General features: G+C 38.8%; 1 protein-coding gene across 2 annotated transcripts in view; it reads left to right on the top strand.

Moving 5' to 3' along the window:
- Usp6nl (USP6 N-terminal like) overlaps window positions 1-26,718 on the top strand; it is a 147,190-nt gene that overhangs the window by 2,055 nt on the left and 118,417 nt on the right. For both annotated transcript variants that reach the window (XM_028891612.2, XM_028891606.2), the window contains exon 2: window positions 11,822-11,913. In XM_028891612.2, coding sequence (XP_028747445.1) covers window positions 11,910-11,913 — 4 coding nt within the window. In that variant the 5' untranslated portion in view covers window positions 11,822-11,909. The remainder of the gene's footprint in view (window positions 1-11,821; window positions 11,914-26,718) is intronic.

Genomic DNA, 26,718 nt, shown 5'->3' with positions numbered 1-26,718 from the left:
TCCACAGGCCATTAAGCTATAAGTCAAAATGGAAAAGGAAATGATGCTGATAACAGTGTAAATTAACTTCTAAGGCCCTAGTTGCAAGGACAGGTGTCCTGAGTTAAATAACCCGTGAGTTCTCAACAGAGGTATTCAGAAAGTATCCTTTGTCAAACTTTCAGAGTTTGGGTCCTGGGCCTTGGTGCTGGCTGCTGCTTAATTTTTATTTTTATTATTTTATTATTATTTTTTTCTTTTTCGAGACAGGGTTTCTCTGTGTAGCTTTGCGCCTTTCCTGGATCTCACTCTGTAGTTCAGGCTGGCCTCGAACTCACAGAGATCCGCCTGGCTCTGCCTCCCAAGTGCTGGGATTGAAGGCATGCACCACCACCTAGACTGTACGGCTCTGGGTTGTGGTTTTGGTGAGTATAAACCATTACACATTTCCCCTTAAAAATATTTTTTGAGGTTTATTTTATGTGTATGAGTGTTTTACTGGCATTTATGTATGTGCATCACACATATTTCTGTTACTCTCGGGGGTCAGAAGAGGGTGTCAGATCCCCTGGAACTGACGTTGTGGATGGTTGTGAGCCATCACGTGCGTGGGTGCTGAGAGTCAGACCTGGATCCTCTGGAAGAGCAGCTAGTGTTCCTAACCGCTGAGCTGTCTCTTCAGCCCTCCATTCTTCCCTAACCGTGTTTTGTTCCGCAGGTAGCCAGCCCTCAGCGAGGACAGCTGGTCTGGTTAAACAAGTCAGGAAGGAGAAGCGACAGGCTTGGGGTTGGGTGTACATTGACTGATCCTCTTCAGGCATTGTATGGGAACCAGCAAATCCAGTCTGGGTCTCCAGGGCCAGGCGGTTTGCACTGGCCTGCCTTGCCGTCATGTCAAAGTATTGCGACAGTTTAGCCAGTTAAGATGGGCGAAGAAAGCTGGTGACCTCATAACAAATTGAGAACAAAATTATTTTGGTGAAAAGTTGAGGAATGTTAAGGACGTTCAGAAGTCAGCCAAGGAATTTAGGATACTAAAACTAAGAATTGCTACTTCAGGTAGAGAGAAGGAGACGTTTTCTGGATTTTGAGTTTAATTCTACTTCAGCCACCTTGTTTTGTAACTAGTGCAATTCAGACTAGTTACCACAGACTTACAGTTTGTCCCTTCAGTGTAATTTGTGAAGAGCATTTTTCCATTTTACAGATGTGATCTAATTATATATTAGAGGATCGTCTTCCCTCTAAAAGGTTTCTACCATTTTTACAGTCAACGTAAGAATCACAATTTGAAGTCTGACCTGTAGTACACTTCCCTATAGCATCCAGGACTAGAGGGGGTGGGAATTAGAGTCAGAGACGATTCTTGCTTGCTTAGTGTCGTTTACCTGCTCTATCACCTCACAACTTAGGGTTGTTTTTTTTTTTTTTTTTTTTTTTTTTTTTTGGTTTTTCGAGACAGGGTTTCTCGGAATAGTTTTGGTGCCTGTCCTGGATCTCGCTCTGTAGAGATCCAGAGATCCACCTGGCTCTGCCTCCCAAGTGCTGAGGTTAAAGGCGTGTGCCACTGCCGCCCAGCTGACTTAGTTTTAAAAAACATTTCTTTGGAAAATTAGGATACTCTGAGGGTGAGGAAAGAGTGTGCACATAGTAACAGAGTCGGGGAGATTGAGGTGGCAGTTACATGAGTATCAGCTAGTTCCCTGCATGGCCGGTGTGCTGTCATCATTGGTTTGAAGACACTCCTGAACCATTCTCTCATCTGAAGTGGCTTGGTTTTGTTTCATAGTCATCACAGAAAGTGAGTCAGTCGGCTTGATCCTCATGGCCACAGGAGACTGTCCACCTCAGTGTCTGCTTTTAGAACACTTGGGCTCCATGTTAGATTCTGTAGCTGTAAAACTTGGATTAAGTGCCAAATACAATATACTTCGATTTCCTCACAGACATAATGACTGTAAGGATTTGTTGATTTCCTTGTAATTCTATTTTCATCAGCTTAGACTACCTTATTTAAACATGCCCCACTCTTCACAAAGCTTTAGGAGTGATCTGTCCTGAAATAAAATGTCTAATAAGTGTTCATGTTTCATTTGCTTGTAGTAAGATCAAGATTGACTCTGGAGTTTTGTGTCTCCTTGAGTGGTTTTGGCTCTGAAGAGATGACTCAGTTATCTTGTGACAGAGGTCCACATTGCACCTGTGTCTTCCTGACATTGATAGGAGTGTAGCAGAAGTCACATTTTCCCCCTGGAATTTTCCTTCCACTGTATCAACAAGTGAATAGTAATAAGAAAAATGCTAGAGTGTAATGGTATACTGTCATTTTAAAACTGCTCAGTATATTAATTTACAGTTAGCCATGTTACCGGGGTGAAATATTCATGTGTTATTATGGCGTGGATGCAGTACTTATTTGCTCTAGATCTTCTTTGCCTGGTTTTACTTCGTTTGGTTTTCATGCAGTTTAATTTATTAGTATATGTGTAGTAAGATAAGACAAGGTGAAATAAAAATTTAAAAACTTAAATCACAAAAGGAAAAAATTGAATAGGTATGGAGACTAGTTTTAGAAATTTGTCTTACTTGGGCAGTTTATTTTTATAATTCTTTCTAGGGTTGCTTTGCTTTCTTAAAAAATGATATTTCCACTTTTTTCTGTTTCAGTTTGCGATTATAAATGTTACTAGTCTCAGTGTTTACCTAGTTTTGATATTTTATTATTATTATTTTGTGTGTGGGTGTTAGCACACGTACATGCAGGAGGTGTGAACACAGGTTTGAACACATGTGGGCACATGTGCATGCCAGAGGTCACTGTCCCTCAGGAACCACCTGCCTTGTCTTTTGAGAGTGACTCTGGCCTTGCTGATTAGGATGGGTTGGCTGGCCAGTGAGCCCAGGCATCCTCCTGTCTTCTGCTCCCTAGTTTATCCTTGGGTTTAGTTTGCTTTCAAGTTGTCCGTCCTTTGGGGGTTTGGGTTTTTGAGGTCTTAATTGAAATCAAGGGGATGGTTCCAGTGGTATTTCTCACACTGACACTCTGCCTTCTTAGTGTTCAGGGCTGCCTGAGTACAGTGTAACCTCTCAGGCACCTGTTCTGATCAGGTAGCAATTTCCTGGGATAAAGAAGCCCTAGGGTGTTAGACTCTCCATTTTGGATTCTTTATTTCTTTTGGACTGTGATTGCCCATTCCTTAGTATCGTCTCAGTTCTTGGATATATCCTTTGAAAAAGTTATATAGTGTACATACTACAGTGTGTAATAGTCTGAAATGTATTCCTGAAGAATTTTTATAATGTAATTAACTCAGTTCAAACTATAGAGTATTTCTGGTGCTTCAGAGGTTCATTACAATTGTTTCCAATCAATACCCTCTTCCTGTCTTGCTAGGACTTAGTTTTCTGTCACCATAGGTCACTTTTGCATCTTGTAGTTTTTCATAGAAATAATGTCATGCAACAGATACTGTTTTGTGTTTGGTTTCTTTCATTCAGCATTGTATTGTGGAAGTGAATTTCATTTATGTTGTATGCAGCTGTTTCTGTTTATTGTCCAGTATTTGTTTTAGTCATTCTGACTACCTAAGAAATTGTTCAGAAGTGTATCTTAAACAGTGGGATTATTTGCTTTCTTCACAGATCCTCAATTTGGGCAGTGCTGATGTCTGTTTCACTCAGTTTCAGGTCGGGCTGCTTGAAGGCCAGGCCTAGTGTTGTGTGAAGGGTTGCTTCTCTGTCTGAGGGTTGCTGATGGGACACGTAGATACAGCCTTGTAGTATGGCTAGAGGGTGCTCACATGAGCTGTGTGGCTGGAGTCCAAGAAAAAGAGAGGATTAGAGAGATTGGGGGTGAGCACACAGACGCTATATTGTTCTTGTCACTTAGACTTGGCACTTATGTGGTATTAATGCCCATTGTGTATTAATTACTACATGAGGCAGTTGTAAAATGACCGTCCTGTAAAGAAAGGGAAAATGGCCCCATTTCTTCACTGGGAGAGACAAGATTCTAAAAAAATCATGCAGGACCATACTGAAGTAACTATTATCAGAAAATACAGATTGCCACAGTGGTGGCCTAATCCATGACTATTCCTTAGTTTATCCATTCTACTTTTAACATTCTCAGTAACTGGCTGCTATAATACAGGTGCTGTGAACATTCTTGTGTTTTTTGTTGGATATATGAACAGTTTCCTTTCGGCTTTCCCTAGGAATGGAACTGTTGACCACTAGGTAGACATACAGTTAGCTTTAGTAGCTACTTAGCAAACATTTGTTTATATCCTTGGCATTTTTAATGTCTTAAAACTATATGTAGTGTATATCGTTTGGCCTATTCTTTGTCTTCTAGTGAGACAAATGGTCTGGATTAACTTTTGTGGAAATGCAGATCCTTCTTCTTTCCTTTTCTTATATGTGTTTGTGTGTATGGTGTGCATGTCTGTGTGTTTGCGTATTCTCATGTGTAGAGGCACACATGTGTAGGCGCACATGTGTGAAGATCCAAGGCCAGTATCAGGAGCATTGTTATCACTCCCTGCCTTACTTACTGAGGCAGTGAGTGTCTCAACTGAAGCAGAGTTGGCTATTCCTGCTAGTGTCAAGCTGTGCACCGTGCTCCAGGGGTGCTCTGCCACGGCCACCTGGCATTTACATGGGTTCTGAAGACCTCAGCTTCATCTTCTCACTTGCTTGACGAGCACTGTTTAACCCCAAGTGATCCCCAGCCCATGAAGCTTTCATATGTTGTACCCAGCTGGATGCTTAGTTACTAGAAAATATGTAGAAGGGTGTGATTGTGGAGTACTAGGGCAGTTTTCTGAACAGCGTTTTATGGTATGTATTCAAAGATTTTGCACATTAATTACTGAAGAGAGTGTTTTAGATTTTTTTTTCTAGAAATTTCTTTTTAAAGACATTGAACACAGCCCCTTAACAATGTACATAGTATTTTGTTGATGGTCAGCACTTTAGTATCAGTTTGAATCCTAAGCTCATTCCCCAGCCTTACTTGGGCTTTATTTTTCTGACTAGTAACAAAAAACTTCTCTCCAAGGTTAATTATCATTCAGGATTGCTAAAAGAACACTATCTAAACAATTAAATTTATAGTTGTATTTGACTGCATCACCATTAACAGTCACTTTGGCTTTTTTTTTTTCTCCCAGGGGTCAGTTGAATCTGTCCCTATCCCCCTTTAATGGAACATTTTAGACTGGTTTGTTTTAGTTCATACCTCATTTACTGCGATAGTTGATTTGTTGATCTTGCTTATGCTAAAGAAATCAGAGTCTTTCTCAGCTTCTCATTTAATTAGGATTAATTTTAAAGTCATAAATAACACAAGTTACAAATAGAACTTCAATATTGTGTTTCAACTTCCTTATTTTATGAGACCAAAAATGTGTCAGGACTGTTAATGCATGCATCAACTTTATATTTAGTTTACCAGGGCGTCTTTTGCACAGCATCCCATGATACATCTGGGTGCTAGTCAGCCTGGAAAACTTAGCTCTGGCTTTGCACACACAGGCCCAGGGAGGCCAAGTGACCTTGTTGCAGTGGCTTCTTTGAGAGGCCTTAGACTGTCATCTTGCTGACTTCCAGTTTCATCCCCACTACCCTACAGATCTGTGTGTTTGCATCCTCTGGCTTGTAAGTTTACTTATTTTTACTTAATACAGTGCTTAGAATACACTGAAGCCCTTGACTTCCACTTCAGCCAATCCATTTCTATTGGCACTTTTCTTTGGAACTTATTCTGTTTTAGGATGACTGGAATCAAATTTGTCTTTTTTTTGTCCTAAGCTAGTTGGACAGTTTTTATATATTGTACAGTTGAATTAATATTTTTTGAAAGAGCAGATAAGTGTATTATGGTGTTTAGAATCTAACTGATCACAAATCCCTTGGATATAGGTCTTAGAATTATGTCTACTTTTAAATCTCTTCCATCATGGTATCTGCTTTAGTGCTTATTATATGGCAACCTGGGATTTTAATGGACATGTTGAATGCTACCAGGCTTCTGAAAAGAAAGATACTGTGTTCTTCATTTTAGCTTTTATTTGTGGAGCTTAGCCGCTATGTACAGTTCTGATAAGATAGGCATGTATCAAGTGCATATGGAAAATATAACATTATAAGCTACCTTTGAATACCCCTGCTTCTCTGTACCTGTTAGAAATAAGGAAGATTTAGAAATGACACTTGCTTTCTAAAATGCCTGTTAACCAGTGTAAACAAAACCACTAGAATTTGATAAGCCGCCTGGAAACCTAACTTAAACTCTACCTGAGGAGAGGAAATTTGACCTTATCCTTATCTTATGCATCATTAACATACACGTGTAAACAAACTGCTGAAACCAACCGTTTATTCTCAGGCCTGTCTTTGATCTCATTAGTGGGAAGTATTTTGTTGACTTAGAGAGCAGAATAAACAGTCCTCTTCACTGTGGCAGTGACAGATTCACTGGACTACAGGCTGTGGGAATCTAGCGCTGTATTTTATAGGTATATGTTACGCTAGAATATTGTTTATAGAAAGTCCAAGAATTATATAACCACTCGGGTGAGATATGTCTCAATGAATAATGACTGTAGTATTAACTGGAGTAATTTCTTCATCTAGAATAAGAAGACATTACCTGGGAATCTGCCCTGGCATATGTAGTAGAACTAGTGAACTATGACTGAATTAAAAAGGGAAGGTATTAGAATTATTATAATTGAGCTTTGCAAGGGGTAGTATTTTGTTTATAGCTTTGTTGGCTGGGTCTAGAATACTGCCTGTCTCCTGGGAGTTGCTTAGGAAGGGTTTATCGAATGCCTAATAAGTTTGTATGTTGTCTGTTTTTTAAATTTAAGGAGTTGTGTTATTATTATTATTATTATTATTATTATTATTATTAGAGACAGTATCTTATGTAGCCTTGGCTGGCCTGGAACTTGCTCTGTAGAACAGGATGTTCTCAAGTTGTTAGAGATCTTCCTGTCTCTGCCTCTTGAGTGCTAGGTTAAAGGTGTATGTCACCGTGCCAGCTCATATCATCTATTTTAAATGTAAAAACTGAACAGTAGTCACAAGTCTTGGCTTGCGAGCCTTTGAGGAAATACATTTGAGTTGGATGAAGCTTCATTTCTGACATTCCTTTCTTGATGACTCTGTGATGGTGTGTAAAGGCCATCACAATGTTCGTTCATTTCTTGTCCTTAAGTTGCCAGACAGTTTTAATGGCCGTGAGAGACTATTAATAATGAACAACCCAGTCAGTTATTTAATATTGGACATTTAAGTTTAACATTTTGTGGTATTATAATTAGTGCTGTGATGAAGGAAATTTTCTTAAGCATTTTGTGGGAGAGGAGAGAAAAATGACTTTTCAACAAATAGTAATTTAGAAAAATCAGCTCCTAGAAAAATATTATAGAGGGTCACACGGCTGTGGAGGTGAGGTAAGGCACTCCAGTGGTTGGACAGTATAACTGATGTAGCTCTTTGGCTAGCCAGCTGTTCTGCCCATGGAAAACGTCTAATCAGATCTTTCCACATAAACCAAAAACCCCGCAAAGCCCCACATTGAAGCTTGTAGTAGAGCTGCCCTTCACTTGACTTTTGTCTTTTACTCCTAAGGAATGAGTGAGTCACTACCATTGTTTCTGTCTCCTAATTACTCTTTAGAAATTATAACTACATTTAACACCTTTATACAAGTAGCTCCATGTTTATGTTACTTGTGTTTAATTTTCTGTACTTTTGGGACGTTTTTATTTTTTATATAGAATGCTGTAAAATGCAAGATTCATAAAAGACATTACATATTGCATAAAGACTAACATAGTAACATCCATTCACTTCCCTCCCTCAGCTTAAGTGACATTACCAGTCTGCTCCTGAATGACTGTGTCCTGTCCCAGCCCACTGCTGGCTTGAGGGACCATCAGCCTCACATTCCTTTACTTCTCTTTATAGTACATTAGTGTGCAAATGTCTCTAATACATTATTAACTTTATGTATTCTGTAACATTATACAAATGATTTCATGTGTCCTCGTACTTTTATAAAATAGTAGACATGACTATATATCAGTAATATTTCTGAGCCTTTTTTTGGTTGATATGCATACTTTGGTTGATTTCACTGCTCCATAATGCTAAGTGATAAACAGATGATGTAATTAATTCTTCTGTAGAAATTTTGAATTTTGTTTCTTTTGCTATTAAAAGCAGCATTGTGATAAGTTCCCCTTCCTCTCTCTTACAGTCAGACAAACTTGCTGTGAAATATCTCTTTTTTCCTTTTTCTGATATGCTGCTGGGGATTGTATATGCCAGGCCAGTGCTCTGCTGCCGAGCTTTGCCCCCAGCTCCATGACCATTTCTGATTACATCTTAGCACAAACATGGCGTAGGTTTTATAGCCACATCTCTCTGTTTCAGTCAGTATTTGCCAACTCTGCTTTTTTTTTTTTTTTTTTTCAAGACAGGGTTTCTCTGTGTAGCTTTGCGCCTTTCCTGGGACTCACTTGGTAGTCCAGGCTGGCCTCGAACTCACAGAGACCAGCTTGCCTCTGCCTCCCGAGTGCTGGGATTAAAGGCGTGCGCCACCACCGCCCCGGTGCCAACTCTGCATTTTTAATGCCTTAATTTCCAGCCTCTATGTGCTTTACTTATATAGATTTGTTTCCTGTGGTAAGTTTGTGCCTAGATTTTTGACTACAGTATTTTTAACTTGAAATTTCTTTTTGTTGTTGTTGTTGTTGTCATCATTACCCCCCTACCCCCAAGTCAGAGTTTCTCTGTGTGGCTCTGGCTGTCCTGGAACTCTGCTCTGTAGACCAGGCTGGCCTTGAATTCAGAGACCTACCTCTGCTTCCCAAGTGCTGGGCTTAAAGGCGTGCGCCACTGCCGCCCAGTTTAGTTAACTTATTTTACTTTTACTGATGTGTATGTATGAGGATCTGTGTATGTACATATCTGTGTATGTGTGAATGCCAGGGCCCACAGAGGACAGAGGTGTTCGATCCCCTTGGATCCGGAGTTATGGGAGGTTGTGAACCCTCTGACATGGGTTCTGGGAATCAAACTTCCGTCTTCTGCAGAAGCAGTACTTGCTCTGTGCTGCTGAGCTAGCTCACTTGCCCCTAAAGTCAGTGTCTTTATTCTCTGGCTTAGTCATCTTTGGCTGTAATAATGTAATTACCACAAAATTTCAGTGGCTGACAGCAGGCAGCCATAGATCTGCAACCTTGGCTGAGTTTGGTATGGTTTGGTCAGAAGCTGTGACCTGTTTTCAGTTATGTGTCATTGTGGGGCCAGTAGCCTCCTTGGGTGTCCATTTCTTATGCTGCTATGCTGTCCAAGAGAATGTAGGCAAACTTGGTGTTCATACAGCTTCCAGTTAGGTGTAGTTCTGCCCCTTTCCAGGAAGGCATATCGCCACACCTCCCAAAGCCAGTATGTGAAAAGTAAGAGAAATGCTGGATTTTGCAGAAATAGTACAAAATACTTGGTATGTGAAGTTGTGTATTTGAGACATTGCTCTTCTCTAGAGAAGGGTAACTAGGTCAGGAGAAGGGAGCCTGAGTATTTTATCTTGTGTGCTACTGCTACTGAGCCACTTGGTTGCTGAAAAAATTGACTTTGAGAGTAGGTAGGGATGGGGACTGGGGAGCAGATCTCTGTTTTGAAGCTGTGATTAGCATAAAGAACCTTGACTAGGTGACCTCACTGTGTCATTCATAAGCACATTTCTAAGAGTTGCTCTATGGGTCCGTACATAAAATTCTAATACATGCTTTGCGTGTTTGTAAACTGTAAGACTTGTGTGCATTTGTTACCTCATATGGTTGTAGTATACCCAGTATTTGTAAGTTTTATTATCCTGACTTAAAAATATTATTTTTAATTATGGGTAGCTATATATGTTTGCATGTGGATATGTGCAGCCTGAGGGCAGGTGGCTGAGAAGGCCAGACAGAGTCATTGCAGCATTGCATATCCCTTGGAGCTGGAGGTATGGATCGCTGTAAGCCACATGATGTGGGTCATGGTAACCGAACTTGGTTCCTCTGGAAGAACAGTCATTTTTCTTAACTGCTTGAGCCCTTATCCTAATGTTTTTGAAGATAGTATTTTTAGTGCTGAGAAAATTCTTTATGTCTTAAACACTAGAATTAAGGATTTATTTGGCTTCTTGTGGTATGGTAGGAAGAGGGCATTACATCCTGAAGGGTACTTTGATATTGTTAAAAATGTATATAAACATAGGCCTCCGGGCAAAGACTAGTTGCTTCAAGTATGAATGCGCACGGACTCCTGGGGCCTCTGTGAATGTTTTAGCTACTTGGTGTTTATGTGGCATTTGGCTGCCTGTCCCTCTTGCCATTCAGCATGTTATACCTTAGTTTCTAAGGCGAGAAATCAAATCCAATAAATTTAATGCAGAAGTGTATTTATTGTGAGAAACTTTGAACGTGTACCTGAAACTAACGTGAGATTATATGTGATTGTAGATTTGCCACGCTACTCATTTCCGTGGGATAATTGGGTTATCTGGAAATGGTAATCACTGGCTAATGCACAGATGAAGAAGAAAGCCCGTGGGCTGGGGTCAGGTGACAGGATGGCAGAACCATGATTATATACCACTGCTAACTACAGTGTAGGCAGCCTGTGGTGCGTGTACATGCTGATGCAATTTCTGCATTGTGTAAATGTGTGCTGCTTATGCATCTTACATGATCTGAGTACAGTGTATGGATATGGCAAACTCACTCTTTAAAAGTGTTACCCTAACTTTGATTCATAGCTGAGGGGCTTACTGCTTTGCTGTTTTCTTGAGTGATTTAAACAATAAAGTATCACTTTTCATGATTGCAGGAAGTAGTTTACTGGTTTATGAAGGAAGTTATGCTAGTGTGCATTATTGAATTGCAGAGCTGTAAAATTATGTATTAGATCTAGGAAGGCACTTATGCTTCCCTATTTTTGTTTAAATATACCACTAGTACTTATGCCTCATCTAAAAATATGTTAATCAATTGAGGAAGATTTTATAATGCAAATCTTAGTCAAGGGTCAAGTGTGTTTTAGTATTCATACTCATACTAATACAAGGCAATGATATTACACTTGAATGAAAAGAACTAAGTCTAAAAATTTAATTTACCAAATATATTTTTAGAATACTTAGAAAGAATGCCTTGAAAGGCTATGTGCTGCACATAACTAAATGAATGTGAATTCATATTATGTTTATAATGCGGAAATGGACATCATTAGAGAAAGTTCGTAGCAATAACTTTTGTGGTCATTATTTGAGGCTTATATAAATACTTTGTATGCAATCAAAATAGACTTAGCAGGCTTTATTTATCCTAGGCAGACCACTCTTCTTTTTCTTGACTTCATTAGTTGGGAATAGGGAAGGAATAACTTGAGTACTGAAGACTCAAGATATCAAGCTTTTTTTTTTTTTTTTAAATGGCAGTTACCTTCTACATAGTAAATATCTGGCAGTTGTCTTCTACATACTAATCTTCTGTGTGGCAGTTACCTTCTACCCATACTAAGCTCATGTATAATAGTTGCCGTCTACATACTAGGTTCATATATGGCAGTTATCATCTATGTATTTTTAATTTTCAAAGTTACTTGTTTTAGAAAGAGGGACCTGTGAATTGGATGGTAATTAGTAGTAATCTTTTATATGGAAAGGACTAGGGGTTCTATAGATAGTAGAAAAAACGGAATTAAAATAATTTTCATTTCTTTTAGGAAACTTTAAACATTGGCCTTTAAAAATTCTGACTTCTTTCTCTTCTGTTTTCAGAACAGGATATGTATTCCTCTGAGAAAGCCTGGACAGTAGATCTTGGTTTAATACTGGACTTGGACAACACACAGAGACTTTTCCAGTCATGAGTAAGTGTCCTATTGATGTAATTTCTGTTGCCTTGGGAGCATGTATAGTTTTACTTAGCAAAAGAAGAAAATGCTGCTATTACGTCACTTCCTGAGGGAATAATTGGATTCTCTCCAGTGCTGTGACCTGTCTCTCTTAAGACAACGAGAGACACCTTTTGATGTTTGGTTTATGCAAAGAGGTTAGATGTGATGAGGAAGCCTAGCACTAGCTTATTAGCTGACGAATTCTATCATTGGGAGCTATTGGCTTTCTGTTTTCTCCTGGGAAAGGGTTCTAAAAGTGTAATAGGGCATATTGTAGCTGACCACAGTTAGAGCGGGTTATTGTGTGAAATTTCATCCTTGAGCAATGTAGTAATATATTTATGTAAAACCACAAAAATCTATCAGTGCTTTCATTTATCTATCTATCTATCTATCTATTCATTCATTCATTCATTTACTTTCTCTCTCTCTGTCTCTCTCTCTCTCTTTGTCTCTCTCTCTCTCTCTCTCTCTCTCTCTCTCTCTCTCTCTCTCTTTATTTATTTATTTATTTCTGGAGCTGAGGACCGAACCCAGGGCTTGCTCTCTACCACTGAGCTAAATCCCCAACCCCTATATCAGTGTTTTTAATGGAGCAAGAAAATAAGGCGGCTATCTTGGACTTAGAAGATTTGAAAAAAATTTTATCTTTTCAGTTTTAAGGGGACGGTATATGTCGTATTTTCTGTTCATTTCTGCCTGTGAGCAGAACTGGGTTTTATTGTCATTAACTTCTTACTTTTAGAGTAGGAAGAAAGAATTGGGGTTTTATTCTAAATGGGCTCTTAAATGGCTGTTGGAAGCATAGACTTTCTGATTATGGAAACTCTGGGATAGTATGAACATTTCCTTATTAGAATGTTAGTTTAAACTTGCTTGTGTATTATTTATATTGGTGGTGTTTACCTTAATATGAATTAAGGCAGCTTTTCATATTTTGTTTTAATTAATTTTTATAGTGAAATATTTGAGTCTTTCTACTAAAGATAATTGTAGAAAGTCATCTTTTATTTAAAACATCTGATGTGTCTTTTTTTTTTTTTTTTTTTTTTGGTTGGGGTTCTTTGAATAAAGAGGCTCAGTTGCTAGAGACATTCAGGTCCAGATTCGGAAGAGGCTGCGTGTGCTAATCAGTTCTACTCATGAACTTTTGTATGAGGTTATCTCATAGAAACCCCTGCTGCAGTGAAGATGGTCATGAGTTTATGAAAATTAAGGTGGAAGTTGCAAGATTTCTAAACTTAAAAAAACCTCTTGAAAATTAAACTTCTCTTTGTAGTTTTAGAGTTCTGTTAGCATCGTTGTTACATGAGTTTCTGATACGTAACTTGTATTTTCATTTTCTGATCTCACTGTTTTGTTCATGCAGAGGTCAGATCTTTGTGAGGTTGAAGGTGGAGGCCTAGTAGGTGGTATTGTAGCATGTTTTGTTTTTACATTTCAATGGTTAGTGTTTTATTTAAAATTAGTTCTCTTTTAAAATATCTACTAACTTTTCTCATTTTTGCTTATTCTATAGCTGTTTCCTTCCTTCCTTTCTTCTTTCCTTCCTTCCTTCCTTCCTTCCTTCCTTCCTTCCTTCCTTCCTTCCTTCCTTCCTCCCTCCCTCCCTCCCTCCCTCCCTCCCTCCCTCCCTCCCTCCCTCTCTCTCTCTTTCTTTCTTTTTTCCCTATATATGCCCTTATGTCTCTGAAGACCTCTTAGGGCTTAATTTGAAGTCCTTTTCAGATCATTCAGTACTTCTTCAGGTTTGTGTGCAGTGAGTTTATGATTGTTGATATTGCTGCTTTGCTCGTGTTCTCTGTAACTTAGCAGACACACTCTAATGGACTTTGTTTTCCTTTGATGTTCCTGCTGTCTAGATATGTCATTGTCTCTGCCTGGCTTTAGAATTCACAGATCAGAATTGGGTCTCATGATGACAGAGACATTACACTCAGTCCCTGAGTCAGCTGGCATTAGGCCAGCATCTTCCTGTAAGCTTCAGCACAGTTGGCAGAAGCCTTTCCAGGCATTTTACAGGGAGGAAGAGTGCTTCGCCAGTCCAGGTTTGCAGTGAAGAGCCTGGATGCTGAACCTGCTTGTATTTACAGCTGCCCCAAGATACAGCCTCCTGCTGCCTTTCCTGCCCTCGGCAGGGCAACTTCACTTGTCTCACGGGATTTTTGATCCATATAGATGTGTTAACGTGCTTTGGGGCACAGCTGTGTCATCTTCGTGGTTTGTCTTATTTCATTTGTTAAAATAGTTGTTTCTGTTTGTCTTTTGTGAGAAGCAGAGCCCCAGAGAATGAAGAAGGTCACCAGTATTTCACTGTCAGTGTTAGCGTATTTCCCATTTGAGGTTATTTTAAAAGCCAGCCTTTGCTTGCCATCCTAGCTCCTAGTGGCCCTTCCTTTCATTCCCCATTCCCTTGCCAGGCGAGCCTGTTGCACTTGTAACGTGGTCAGTGAACTTCAAGGTTCATCCGCTTGTAGTTTTCTTTCTCTGGTCCATGTGCTCTTTGAGGGCACACACTATTTTTGGCATTTAAGTACTTAATAAATCTTACAGATTTTTGTGTCTTTAGTCTGTGGTAGTGCTTCTCTGTGTTAACATTTTTTAGATAAAATTTGAGGTTTTCTTCTAAGAAGACTGTGTAGAGGGTGGCAGAGGAGAATACTTTGGGTAGATGGAACAGTGTGAAAAAATCAGGTTGACTCCACAGGTGCACTGAGTGGCTGAACATGCTAGCGTAGAGACAGATGGGAAGGGACGTTGGGAAAGAGAAATCTGGAGGAGGGAAGTCAGGCTCCTGGTCCTTCACATTACAGGTTATGGTGTTAAAGATTTCAGTTTCGGGAGTCTGAAAGATTTCATTGTGGAGAAATTACTCAGAAAAATACATGCTTTTATTGTAAATTTATAAAGTTAGTTACCTAGGCAGTATTTGCTTTTGCTAACTTGTTCTTAGACTTTGGTTCTTTTCAACTTTCTTTGAATCAGACTTGGTTACATTTCCTTTTCTTGACAATTTGATGCTATTATGTAGATAAAAAGAAGTTGTTCTTGAATAGACCACCATAATAACGGCAGTCCTTCTAAAAGGAGTGTTACAGTAGTCATCGTGTGCTGCGTTTCTAGGGGGTTCTAAATCTCAGAAGGTGGGACTTGAATGTAACAGAAATTCTTGTTTTGAAAAAACAAAATCCACATGGAAGTATAGTTAAAGTTGAAAAGGTAGTATCATATATTATTAAAACCTAGATGGAATTTCTGAACCTAGATGTGGGTGAATCATTGATTATTAATGATTATTTTCTTTAGTATTTATGTAGGTATCAGAGGAAAGATTGGATATTTGGATGTGTGAGCAGCTTTACCTGGCAGGTTCCCCAGCTCATGTCACGAAACACGTAGAATGTAGTAACTTTTGAACAGCACATGGGTTAAATGGATGAAGGTTAGAGACAACCTACTTTGACACTGCAGGCCTGGCCATCCTGTGTTCTCAGCAAGGGATGCTTTTATCTGTCTACCCGGGCTTAGTCCTGAAATAGCAACTGGGATGCCCCAGTCCTGAGGACTTGAGAATTTGTTGAATGCTTTTTCAGCTCTCATTCTTGCCAATATGTATTCTAGTAAATTCTGAGCTGAGTACTTGTGATGTTATTATGACATTGTGAATTTCATTGTGGATTGTTAAATTGTTATTGCTTTTTTGTATTTTCATAGTTCGTATTTATTTAGTTTATTTTATCATGTAGAGCCAAAGGTGAAGTGAGGAAAGTGGGTATCTTAGATGATTATAGATATTATAGCAAAGAAAGCTGCCATACCTGGCAGTGTTTGTGATTATTTTGATGGGCATGTGTAAAACAAACAAACAAAAAAGGCACACAAATAACAGCAATTCAGTTATGCTTAATTTTCTTTTTCAAAGCTTCATGTTGAAACCCTATTTTTTCCTCTATTTTTAAATTTTAATATCTGCTGTATTTTATTTCACTTTCGTCAGGAAAGTTTTATTTTGAAATTAATGACATATGTTTTGTAAGTAGTTTGGATGTCAGTTCTCTTCTCCTCACTGGGTCAATCAGGAGTGCATGTTGTGTGTTGGTATGTTTGATCCTGCCCTTTGGCCTACATAATGGGATGCATTCTTTTTTAAAGATCACTTTTGCATAGAAAACATCTCTCATTCAGCTGAGGAAAAGAAATAGGCCTGGTATTTGGTGTAGTGTAGTGATGGTTTTCTAGCAGAGTGGGAACAGTTTGCTTTAATATGTGTTTTAGCAGATAATGTTATAAATCAAGTAGATCACTGAATCCCTCAGTGATAGCTTAGGGATTCTGCTAGTCTTGGTCATGGAAAAATAAGCAGTAATAGATACTTTCCCTACATATTGGTTAACAGTTCTGACTAGAACAATAGTCTACCTAGAAATGGAATAACTGCATACCTCAGAAGTAGGCTAGAAGTCAAAAGAAAATTTAAATTGAATTGTATTTTAAACACTGGTGTATCTGTCTTACCACCAAGTAACATCTTCAATGTTGCTGCAGTGATTCAGTGTAAGAGATGAATCTGTAGATGTTTGGGGACTTTGTAGATGGCACTTAAGAGGGGAACGTCTGGTTTTGTGGGCAGGGGAAAGTAGGGTGTGTTACAGCCCCTGTTGAGAACAAGGGTGGTAACCGTGAGGAGTGCCAGCAAACACTGCTTCTCAGGAAGTGTGTGCTGCTGGCTTCTGAATGAAACGCACTTCATTGTGTGACTCCACCCACTGAGTATGGAATGCACTCAGTTTTTAGCTGATTTTTCTTCTTGCTGTAGGAAAGTAAGTGAATAGCTCTTAATTTGAGACTGACAAGACTAAATAGAGCCAAATGCAGTTTTATACAGTATATTCAGCTGTGATATTTTAAAGTTTTTAGGAGATAGCTTAATTTTTGTTTCTACTTTTGATACTTTTACCAAACTTAAAAGAAAAATTGTGAAAATAGTGGCCCAAATTCCCATAGACTTTTGACTGAGATTTATAGTTGTTTATATCCCGCCCGCCCAATTTTCATGTCTACTCTTTCCTTCTTTTCCTCTTCTCTCCTTCTATATTTATTTATAATTAAAGTGTTTTTGATGGAATTTGGTTTCTTTTGATTAAAAGTCATTTAGAGTTTTATCATAAACATAAATCACTAAAGTAGTAATAGCTTTTCCAGCTTTTAAAATTACCTTATTAGTTAAAATTGCAAGCCATTTATGTATTATTTCTCCAAAGCTACATTATTTACCACTTTTTGTTGGCTTGCAATTTAGAAAAATTTTTAGACATACAATATATTACAAAATGTGTACAAATTAGATATATGAATTAACTTCAGTAAAATATTTTGGAATAACAGACATAATGACTTCTTTTTTTTTTTTTTTTTTTTGGTTTTTCTATACAGGGTTTCTCTGTGTAGCTTTGCGTCTTTCCTGGAGCTCACTTGGTAGCCCAGGCTGGCCTTGAACTCACAGAGATCCGCCTCCCGAGTGCTGGGATTAAAGGCGTGCGCCACCAACGCCCGGCATATGACTTCTTTATAATAGTAAGACACTTCCTTTTTATTATTTATTGATTTTTTTTTTTTTTTTTTTTTTTTTTTATCTTTTTCGAGACAGGGTTTCTCTGTGTAGCTTTGGAGCCTTTCCTGGAACTCACTTTGTAGCCCAGGCTGGCCCCGAACTCACAGAGATCCACCTGGCTCTGCCTCCCGAGTGCTGGGGTTAAAGGCGTGCGCCACCACCGCCCCTATTTATTGATATTTTCATGCGTGCATATTATGTGTTTCAGTTAGATCACTCTCTATTCCTTCTCCTCCAGCTCCTCCTTATATCCCCCCACTTTCTCTCCTAGCTTCATCTTCTCTTTCTGTTTAAACCCAGAGTCCACTCAGTGCTGCCTGTGTGTGCGGAGGTGTAGGACCATCTCCTGGAGCATGGCTAGCCTCCCAGGGGCTGCATTCTTAAAGAAAACTGCTCCTCTCCACCCCCAGGCAACTGCCACTTGTCAGGAACTCCTCACATACAGATGGGGCTTCATGAGGCCCTGTCCTGTCCAGGCTGGGATTTTTGGCTGGTCTGATCTTGTGCAGATCTTGTGCATGCAGTCCCAGCCTCGGTGATTTCATGCGTGCAGTGGTCCTGTTGAGGACAGTCCATTCTTAAGGGGACTTTTAGCATTCTATTGAGAGAGCAGTTTCACAATGGTAGTCCTTTTCAAGTTCTCAGAGCCCCAGGAGCCTGGGTTGGAACACTTCTGCTGCTGCTGACTAGCCTTATTGGGTAGGGCACATGGCTTGCTGTCGTTAATTGCCTGCCCATTGCTACTACTTACCTGCTGGCCTCCAGCTTTACTTATTTGTAAGTATGTGGATTGGAGTGGATTATTTGGAAGCCTCGTACCTCTGATAGTTTTGTGATTAGACTGGTGGGAGGATTTGTATTCAGTTATGTCCTGAGGAGCATGCCTGGCTCTGCCCTGATATGCTTTGTAAGGAAACACAGTGTCAGGGCTTGGTTGGGGGCCTGTGTGTGTTGCTCCACACTTGTGTCCTGGCCGCTTTCAGAAGTTCTTTGTTCCAGATTAAGCCACATGTTCTCTGGTTCATTTTATTGGTTCTCTTGGCAGTCAGATTTTAGAGGCATATATTTCAAATTAATACTTTTTATTTTATCTTTCATGAGAGTTTGATTTTTGTGGTTCCTTTCTTGAGTCTGTGATTAAAAATGATGTAACATATAGAAAAGTTCACATTTCCTTTTTATTAAGTGCTCTAAAATTGAAAATACTATTTTTCACTTACCAAAAGATAGTGGACAGGATAGCTGAGGAAGTGGTATCTGTTATATGGCCTGTAGTAAACAAATTTATGATTGGCATCCAGCTTTTATTTTTTTTTCTAGCAGCTGGCTAGCTGTGTTATCACTTGCTTCATTTCATATAAGTAGACATTTCTTGTCAAGGGAGCTTGCACCATCTGTATGAATGAAGAATGTCTTCGTTTTCAGGACTAGGAAGTTGGTCTCCTAACTTCTGTCCATCCTCTCCAAATTGATATAAAATGGTATTTTGATATTATTATTTTTTTTTTCTTTTTGGAGAGTCAGGGAGAGTAAATTTCCTGTGAGAGAAATTCTTTGTAGCTGCATGTAAGCTGGAGGTTAGAACAGGTCAGAAATAGAATGAGCAGATCTAGTTCTTTTTTATTTTTATTTTTATTTTTTTTTAAATTTTATTTATTTTATTTTATAATACCATTCAGTTCTACATATCAGCCACGGGTTCCCCTATTCTCCCCCCTCCCACCCCTTCCCCTTACCCCAACCCACCCCCCATTCCCACCTCCTCCAGGGCAAATCCTCCTCCGAGGACTGCGATCAACCTGATAGACTCAGTCCAGGCAGGTCCAGTCCCCTCCTCCCAGACTGAGCCAAGTGTCCCTGCATAAGCTCCAGGTTTCAAACAGCCAACTCATGCAGTGAGCACAGGACTTGGTCCTACTGCCTAGTTGTCTCCCAAACTGATCAAGCCAATCAACTGTCACACCTATTCAGAGGGCCTGATCCAGCTGGGGGCCCCTCAGCCTTTGGTTCATAGTTCATGTGGCCAGATCTAGTTGTTATTCCAGGGATCCACTTGCACTTCAGGCTTTGAGCTACAAGTTAGTGGGTTTTGTTTTTTGAGTATATATCGTCTGTCTGTCTATTGTGTGTGTGTGTACATATGCTGTATCAAGTGTGTGAAGGTCAGAGGACAGCTTGCTGGAGTCGATTTCTTCTCCTGCCATGTCTGTCCTGGGGATGGCACTCAAATCTTCAGGCTTGGCAGTGGCTTTACCTCCCGAGCCACACAGCTGGCCCAAGTTTGTTTGTATATTTGTTTTTAAATGGAAATGCCATGTCCTTGTATTGTGACTATGGCCCAGAAATTAGGAAGTCAAGTGAAAACAAAACCTCTAATGCAGTGAGTCTCAACCCGTGGGCCATGGCCCCCTTTGGGGGTCATATGACCCTTTCACAGGGTCACATATCAGATATCCTGCCTATCAGATATTTACATTATTTTTTATAACAGTAGGAAAATTATAGTTATGAAGTAACAACAAAAATAATTTTATGATTCGGGGTCACCACAACATGAGAAACTGTATTAAAGGGTCGCAGCATTAGGAAGGTTGAGAACCAGTGTTCTAATGGGTTACCATTCATTCATGAACTCTGTAGCTACACAAAGTTATTTCCTTTTCATAGAAAGAAAACATTTAGGTATTAAATGTTAAGAGAATGTAAAAGATTATGGTCAGATACTTAATACTTACAAAGATTTATATCAAACTATGGAACATTTGGAGCCATAATGTCTTTTTTAAAATAGTCATGCTTCAGATTCTAAAAGAATGGAATGGAATGGAAATGGAATTGATGTTATGTATTAGTAAAGTTGACACTGTTCTCTAGTGCCTTATTTGAGGTCTTCACTGGTTACCTTTGTTATGGTCTTATAAATACAAAGCAGGAAATACTTGCTTGTGTATGTCTGGTAAAAATCAAGTACGTGTGTAGATGATGTTTCTATGTAAACTAACAATAGCAGACCCTGTGTGTCATCCTTAGTGCTAGCTTTATGTTGTGTTTTTGTGATGTGTGAAGTCTTCTGGGTCAGCTCTGGACCTTTCTTGAAAGGGATTTCCCTGTGGGGGTGGAGCACTCTGTTGGGAAGCAGAGCAGGGAGCTGCTCGCTGGGCTCTAGATTTCTGCCTCATTTAGTCTCCAACAGTAACACCATTTCTTCTTCAACTGACTAAACAGGATTCAAATTTCTTGCAAAAAGAAATAATTTACTGCTGTGGGACGGTCTGTATGTCAAATTGCTCTGATTGGTCAATAAATAAAACACTGATTGGCCAGTGGCCAGGCCAAGTAGGTGGGACAAGGAGAGAGGAGAATTGTGGGAAGCAGAAGGCTGAGGCGGAGAGACACTGCAGCCGCCGCCATGACCAGCAGCATGTGAAGATGCCGGTAAGCCACCAGCCACGTGGCAAGGTATAGATTTATGGAAATGGTTAATTTAAGATAAAAGAACAGTTAGCAAGAAGCCTGCCACGGCCATACAGTTTGTAAGCAATATAAGTCTCTGTGTTTACTTGGTTGGGTCTGAGCGGCTGTGGGACTGGCGGGTGAGAGATTTGTAACAAAATATTTCTAGAATACGAGGTGACCTTGTAAAGAGACAATATTTGGCTTTTGTTTAGATTCCTTTTAGCAGAATTGCTGTTTTGAATTATGTTAACAACAATCTCAGGATACTATTGAATAAATCCTCTGATGTTCTATGGAATAGTTATGTTCAATGTAATTGCCCTATAACAATAAAACAGTTATAGAGATTAATAAATTGAGATTGCATCACTAACTTTCTCATAAACTAGTGTCTCTTTGAAATAGAGTAAATAAACGTGAAGACTGATTTCCCAGATAAGATTTAGAAAGTTATTTTAATATGAAGTTTCAGGTACTTAGTCAGGTATAGGTACAACTTGCAAAAGTTTAATAATTATAAGGTATAGCAATACCTAGAAAATTCTTTTGGGTATTATAAAAATAAGCAAACAATTCAAGTATATAAAGTTGATAACATTGAGACACATTATACTATAACTTAGCTTCTTAAGATACTTTGAGTCATGATGTTTGAATTTTTAACATAAACTTTAAGGACGAGAATTAGGATTTTGTGTAAATAAAGATTGTATTTTTATTTTAGTGTCTATAATGAGGGTCTACATTATATTGCTGCTGTGTTGGTCTTCAGAATTCAGCTGAGAACAAGAGACATAAGCTTGGCCTTTTAGAGCACAGAACTAGAAGGGAAGACAGAAATGACACTAGAAGCTTGGGATTGCTCCTGGAGGGAAGGAAACACAAGCATCTGTAAGAGCAAGAGCCTGTGCTCAGCAAGGGCCTATGCTCAGGGAGGCCACAGGACCATGTGGGGATCTTACTCAGCTTCAGACCTTAGGAAAACAAGAAGAGGGAGCTGTGTGTGAAGACCTGCTATCTAGAGACAGGATAAGATTAGGAAATATGGGAAGTTCAGCTTTGGTAGAAGTAGGTCGATGAGAAGAGAGGGTGTAACTTTCCTGTGGGGAAATGCTCCACTTGTGTCTCTCATTGCACTTTTTTTTGTTTGTTTGAGAGAGTCTTGGTGCATAACTGGGCAGTCTGGAGCTTTCTATGTAGGTCAGCTTAATCTCTAACCTATTGAAATCCTCCTGCCTCTGCCTCCTGACTACTGGGATTACAGTTGTGGACCACCATGCTCTCAGCCCATTCATACTTTTTATTTTTAAGATATGTTTTATAATTTCCTTATGTTTATATATGTGTTTGTGTCTGTGTGTCTGTAGGTGCTCATGTGTATGGGTGCCCATGGAACTCAGAGAGGGTATCATGTCCTCTGGAACTGGAATTATAGGCATTGTGAGCTACCCAATATAGGTGTTGGAAACTAAACTCTGGTCCTCTGGCCAAGCAGTGTCTTAGGATTCTATTGCTGTGAAGAGCAATAGACCATGACCACAGCAACTCTTACAAAGGAAAATATTTAACTGGGACTTGCTTATGGTTTCAGAGGTTTAGTCCATTGTCATAACAGAGAGCATGTTGGCATGCAGACAGACATGGTCGTGGAGAAGTACCTGAAAGTTTTATAAAGATATATATGTCTACAGGCAGCAGGAAAAGAGAGACTCTGGGCTTGGAATGGGCCTTTTGAAATCTCAAAACCCACCCTCAGTGACACTTTCTCCAAATAGAGCCACTCCCTGTGACTAAGTTCAACTGTGGGGACCATTATCATTCAAGCCACCGCAAGTAGCAAGTGCTCTTACCTGTGAACCATCCCTCCAGTACCCGCCCTTCATTTTTAAAAAAATCTGATCCAAAGTAATCTACTTTATCTTCTTCACTTACTTCTGCATCATTCAAATACATCACAGTAGTACTAAAATAAATATTGAGTTAGAAATGTCATTTGTAAGCCCATTCTGAAATAAAGAAACCACTTCTGATTTGCAAATGATCTGATACTGTTGAAAATAGTATATATTTTCTATTTCCTCATTCATAGTGTTATCTGTTAAGGATATTGTGGGTCGTCTCCTTTCTCTGTTGTATTTATAAGTTAGGGTCACTATAGATTTCATTAGGAAAATCAGAGAGATGCCTTTGGCTGTTGTAGAGACACTTCTGTGTATACCATGTATATTCACACACTTTCGTGGTGTTTATGGAAGAAGTCGTTATAGTAACATGCTTTATATATATATATGTTTGTATGTGATCATTTGATCTGAACTGTGGTTTTTTTGTTGAATTATTTATTTCAAGACTATAAACATGCACCTAAATGCTTTTTTTTTTAAATAAATATGTTTTTGTGTCAGGTGGTGGTAGTGCACATCTTTAATCCCAACGCTTGGGAGGCAGTGATCCGTGCAGAGCCAGGCGGATCTCTGTGAGTTCAAGGCCAGCCTGGTCTACAGAGCAAGTTCCAGGACAGGTACCAAAACTACACAGAAACCCTGTCTCAAAAAACAACAGACAGACAACAACAACAACAACAAAAAAAACCCAAAGTTTTTGTGGTAATGGACTACAAAAAAGAAATGTTGATGTTTATTTGATAGCTTTGATAACTCTACATTAGGCTCAGCGTGCCTGAATGAGTTTTCTTGTGTTGTTGATTTTGAAAATGAATTCGTATTTAAATTTCCTTACTATGAATAGAAAATGTCTTTTTCTTCTATATTTGAGTGGTATTTACTTATATGTAGTTTAGAAAACTCAAAAGAGAAGGTTAGTTCTATGTAAAGCGAGACCTTCAGAAACTCAAAGTATATTAATTTGGAATTTAGATTTTGTTCAGTTATAATGCACTATGTATGCCCTAATTTAATTCACGCTTTTCCATAGGAGTGGGTACATTCTCCTGCTGTCCTGTGCTTGCAGGAGTCATCTTCATTGTAATTCACTAAGTACTCTTACAGTTCAGCATTTCATGCCAGTTTCTTAGAGAATGGGAGGAGGCTGAACATCACTGGGATAGTGCAGTGGCGCAGACCACTGCATGTTAGGTGTTAGACACCTTGTGTGAGCACTCCTGCGATAGTACAGTGACATGGACCCACTGCATGTTAGGTATTAGACACCTTGTATGAGCACTCCTGCGATAATGCAGTGACACGGACCACTGCATGTTAGGTGTTAGACACCTTGTGTGAGCACTCCTGTGATAGTGCAGTGACATGGATCACTGAATGTTAGGTGCTAGACACCTTGTGTGAGCACTCCTGCGATAGTGCAGTGACATGGACCACTGCATGTTAGGTGTTAGACACCTTGTATAAATATTAATGGATATTTCCTCTAAAATTACCTGGTTGTATATAGTTAGTAAATTTTTAATGTTGTGAAGATAAGTTGGGAAATATTTTGTTTCTTGTTTGTGAAACATTGCACATATTTATGACAGTTTCCACTGAGCTACAGATTTGATGACTTCTTTGCTTTTCATAAGAAAAATTAATTTCTTTTCCTGTTCCCCTGTTTTTTGAGACAAAGACAAACTAATTAATTCAAACTGGCCCTGAACTCTCTACCTTCAGCATCTCAGGTATACATCTCCAGATGTGTACCACCCTGTCTGTCCAAGTATTGCCTTTTGATGATATATTTTTAAAGATCAGTTTTAGCTGCTAATTAAATAGGTTCTTCTGTTTATAAACAATTGTTGTTTTCTGTTCTGAACTTAAGTAAGAAGATGATGTTATTGTTATCTCCAGACACATATTTTGAGGCACTTTCCATATCCAACAATATCAAGATATTTTACCTTTTTATGTTTTTGTTTTCTTTTACTTGGTTTTTCTCCTTGAAATGAAAATTGTTGGTAAATTTTTTATAATATTTTGTGTGTGTGTGTGTGTGTGTGTGTGTGTGTATGTGTGTGTGTGTGTGTGTGTAATTTCTGAGATAAGCTAGGGTGGTTTGAATGCTAGGCAAGCACTCTACCACTAAGCAGCAATGTCCTCAGTGTCACAGCATCAGTTTTTATTTTTAAAAGATTTGTTTTATTTTTATTTGTGTGTGTGTGTGTGTGTATGTGTGTGTGTGTGTGATGCATGTGTGTGAAGGCATGGGATCCCCTGGAGGTGGAGTTACAGGTGCATGTGAGTCACATGGATGGCCACTGGGAACTGAATTACCGCCCTCTGCAAGACTAGTGTGTACACTTAACCAGTGAGCCATCACTTCAATCTCCAGTGTTAATTATTAAGTGAATTAAAACACTATTTGAGCATACAGTGTTACAGATTTTAGGTGCAGAAAAAGATGCAGAGAAAACAGTCCACAAGTTTTATTTATTTTTTTATAATTGCCATGTTGTATTTCATATGTCAAGTTTATGGAGATTGATTTTTGAAATTTTAGAACAGACTGGCATGTCTTTCCTCTAAAAATTCAATGGAATGATAAAGAAACAAAGTATGTAAACTAATTTGCTAGCGCAAAAGAGGGTGCTACTTAGAAATGGGTTTATAATTTGATTTTCAGTAGTCTTTTTCTATTTGTGGGTCATTTTGTCATCCTGAGTATTTATAGATTATTTTTGTCACAAGAAATGTAGCCTCTCACATTCTTTCCCTTGGGGGGAAAATGACAGTAGCTTAATTCTAAAGTACATTTCCAGGAAAGTAAAAAATATTATCTTGAAAATGGGTTAAAAAACAACTATCTGAACTGTTGCCAAGAATAAAAGATGCTGGGTTGTTATTTTAAGATCAAAAGAGTTTCTATGTGGAGCACAGTGCCAGCATCCTTGCCCATGTTTACTGCATAAGGATGATGTTGATGAAATGTTTAGAAAGAATATGTGTAACACTATCACATTTTAGTAAAATCAATAGCAAGGAATATCTGGATTAGTCAGGAAGTTGTTAAATGATGCTTATTTCTATATGGCAGACAAGAAGCTGTTCCTTGATTTTGGTTCTTTTTTATTCTTGTTTTTCTGCACTAGAACATGGCATTATTTTTACTAATAAGAAAAAAGAATCTCTTAAATTGACATTAACAAAAAGAAGACTAATAAGACCTATGAAGTTAATATAGAATTCCCTAAGATTCTGTGCTGTTGACTTGAATTATTTACAGCATTGCTTGCTGTATGTACAGAATTATTGTTTCTCTTTTGTAGTACACTGATTTTCTTGAACTTCTTCATACTTAGGGTCAAACAAGATGCCCCACTGAAAATTTTTCGTGATTTTACTAAGTGAATGAGAGAAACAATTCATAAGAGACCAGATCCAGTCTTGTTTTTTTTTCTGTTTTGTTTTGATGAGTGAAAAGGTAGGAAAAGACTTCTTCCCTTGTCTAGCTAATTTTCTTTCTACTTTTCACTATTACTCACTTCCTGATATTGATCCTTTCATCTAAAATATTTTTGACCAGTGTTTTCATCTGGAAAAAGTAGGTGATGAAGTCCGGTTGTGTGATGGAGGCAGAGTAGGTAGTGATTTTGTTTCTAGTCATTGCATCTCTCTATTGGTGGTATTTATTTGTGTTCCGACAAATAAAGCTTGTTGGAGATCAGAGGGTGGAGCTGGCCACTAGTTCACCATTGAGGCCAGGCAGTGGTGGCACACACCTTTGATCCTTCACACACACACACACACACACACACACAC

This window comes from Peromyscus leucopus, chromosome 5 (genome assembly GCF_004664715.2).
Source record: "Peromyscus leucopus breed LL Stock chromosome 5, UCI_PerLeu_2.1, whole genome shotgun sequence".
Classification (NCBI taxonomy): Eukaryota; Metazoa; Chordata; class Mammalia; order Rodentia; family Cricetidae; genus Peromyscus; species Peromyscus leucopus.
Note: the sequence above shows the minus strand (reverse complement) of the source record. Positions and strands in the feature narration are given on the sequence as shown.